Below are 2,408 nucleotides of genomic sequence, written 5' to 3'. Positions count from 1 at the left end.
TTCGGCACGTGGGTCCGTCCTGGGAACGCGGCCGGGATCCCGCGCGGGCGGTCCCGGTCCCACCCCGGGGGCTTGGGTCTGTCCCGAGGGGCGAGGCTGTGCTTCCATCCCGGGGGTCCTGCTCCCATCCCGGGGTTCTGGGTCTGTCCCGGGGAGCGAGGCCGTGACCCCACGCCGGGGGTCCCCCCGCCGCGCCCCGCAGGAAGCTGGCCCTCAAGTACCACCCGGACAAGAACCCCGATGACCCGGCGGCGGCTGAGCGGTTCAAGGAGATCAACAGCGCCCACGCCACGCTGAGCGACGCGGACAAGCGCCGCCTCTACGACCAGTACGGCTCCCTCGGCCTCTATGTGGCCGAGCAGTTCGGTGACGATGCCGTCCGGCACTACTTTCTCATGTCCAAGTGGTGGTTCAAGGTGAGCCGGCGTCATCCACATCCATGGGTTCAGTGGGCCACCGTCTCTCCCGGCAGGCCAGGGGCTTGAGTGGGCTCACGGGACCAGCATGACAGGGCTCAGGTGAGCTCACGGCCCCTCCGTCCCTCCTGCAGGCGCTGGCGCTGTGCTGCAGTGCCCTCACCTGCTGCTGCTGCTGCTGCTGCTGCTTCTTCTGCTGCGGGACATGTTGCCCGCCCAAGGAGGAAGAGTCCTACAAGTACGTGGACCCCAAGGACCTGGAGGCTCAGATGCGCGCGGAGGACAGTGGTGAGTTGGGCTGGGTCAGGCTGGAGCCCCAGCAGCTGGAACTGCCTGCATTTGATTTGTTGAGGGCTCTGGGGTCTCCCCCGTCACATCTCACATGGGGGATGGAGCTCTGGCTCAGGGCTTGGGTCAGATTTAGCCACAGCCAGCCAGCCCTCGGTGTTTCCTGTGTGGGCGAGGGCTGGTGACAGTGACAGAGGGAACCACTGGATGGGCCATGGGGACGCCTTCTCCTTCCCCATTTGCCCCTGGGAAAGGGCCCCCCTGAATCAACCTGTGGTTCAGAGACCCTTCGCCTGTGCTCTCTGGGGTATGGAGCATGGGAAGAGCAGCCATGCTCCAGGCTGGCTCCATTCTCTGGCACTGGCAATGCTGGTGTCGATGGGGCTGATGCTGGGTGACTGCCACAGGCTTCTGTGGGGTGGGGGCACTGCCACAGGGCTCTGCACTGGCAGTGTGGGAGCCCTTGCTCTGGGTGTGGGAGCTCTGGGCTGTGGGAGCCCTTGCAGGGGTATGGGGACATCCCAGATTCCTGCTCGCTGGCACCACGGGGTGGGACTGAGCCACTGATCTGCAGCTCTTCCTTTTCAGATCCACAAATCCCTGTCGTGGCGCAGCCCCCGCCTGCCAGCACGGAGCCGCTGCCGGCTGCCAGCACCAGTGCTGATGCCTGAGGCTGACCCCGTCCCGCTGGCTCCCCAGGACTCGAGGCACGGGTCCTCCTTTGGGACTGTCACTTTCCGGGACCCTGGTCCCACCCTCTGGGCTGGCACTCCAGCCCCAGCAGGGGTATAATCTCAGGTTAATTTGGCCAGCATCAATGCAGAGGCCCCCGGGCCCCTGCTCAAGCTCCGGGGCGATGCCCCTGTGTCCCAGCACTGGTGGTGGTGGTGGCCCAGAGCCCACCCTGCTGCAACCCCCCCAGTGCCTCGCCCGCTGCCGTGCCCCGCCGGGCACTGAGCACAAGCAGAGAGCGCTCCAGGCCCGGCTCCGTAGCTCAGGAGCTGTCCGAGACCATTAACACTGTAACCTCTGGGGCTGGGCTGAGCCCGCTCCCCCCTCATGGGACCCTCCCGATGGGTGCTGGGTGCCAAACGCTGCTGTGGGGTCGGGGTGCTGCTGTCTGTACCCCTTTCCTCTGCCCTCTAGGTCTTGTGGGCACCATTAAAGGCTGACGGGAGGGGAGCACGTGTCTGCCTGGGCTAATCTGGGGCTGCTGGAATGCTCTGCAGCAGGATGTGCCTCTGCCTGGTCCTGCCTGTGCTGGGGGCTGTGCCCATGGGTCCCATGGGGTGGTGAGCTGAATGGGGTAGGCAGGTCGTGTCCTGAGTGGGGTGAGTGTCACTCGTGTCCTGCCACCCACCTGGAACCGCTCTGTGTCCCCTGCTGCTGGCTCCCATAGGCTCTCTTCTCTTCCCTTCCTTGCTGCTGCAGTCCTGGAGCCCTGCTCCCCACTGCCTGGCCAGGCCCCCTGCTCCTGCCCTGCTCTCTGGGGAGCTGTGGCCCCGTGGAGGTCTAGGGCTGTCAGGGAGGGGGCTGAGGGGGACAGAGTGAGCCCCTTGCCCTTTCCTCCCACCCCTGGTCACTGCCTCTATCTGCAGCTGCATGGGCTCTGTCTCACCCCCTAAATATAGCCAGTGTTCCAGGGTGAGTGGAGACAGAGGGGCCCTGGCACCAGCACTGCCACCCTGCTGACACTGGGCTTGA

General features: G+C 65.7%; 1 protein-coding gene across 1 annotated transcript; it reads left to right on the top strand.

The window, feature by feature from the left end:
• Window positions 1-170: 170 nt before the first annotated feature.
• Window positions 171-1,886, top strand: DNAJC5G (DnaJ heat shock protein family (Hsp40) member C5 gamma; the record flags this gene model as incomplete). The annotated part of the gene is made up of 3 exons (XM_029958010.1): window positions 171-416; window positions 551-704; window positions 1,293-1,886. Coding segments are annotated over 3 exons (483 nt in total), but the record flags the coding sequence as incomplete, so codon positions are not given.
• Between the last annotated feature and the right edge of the window lie 522 nt (window positions 1,887-2,408).

This window comes from Manacus vitellinus, unplaced genomic scaffold (assembly GCF_001715985.3).
Source record: "Manacus vitellinus isolate BGI_N305 unplaced genomic scaffold, ASM171598v3 scaffold_135_pilon, whole genome shotgun sequence".
NCBI classification, from domain to species: Eukaryota; Metazoa; Chordata; class Aves; order Passeriformes; family Pipridae; genus Manacus; species Manacus vitellinus.
Note: the sequence above shows the minus strand (reverse complement) of the source record. Positions and strands in the feature narration are given on the sequence as shown.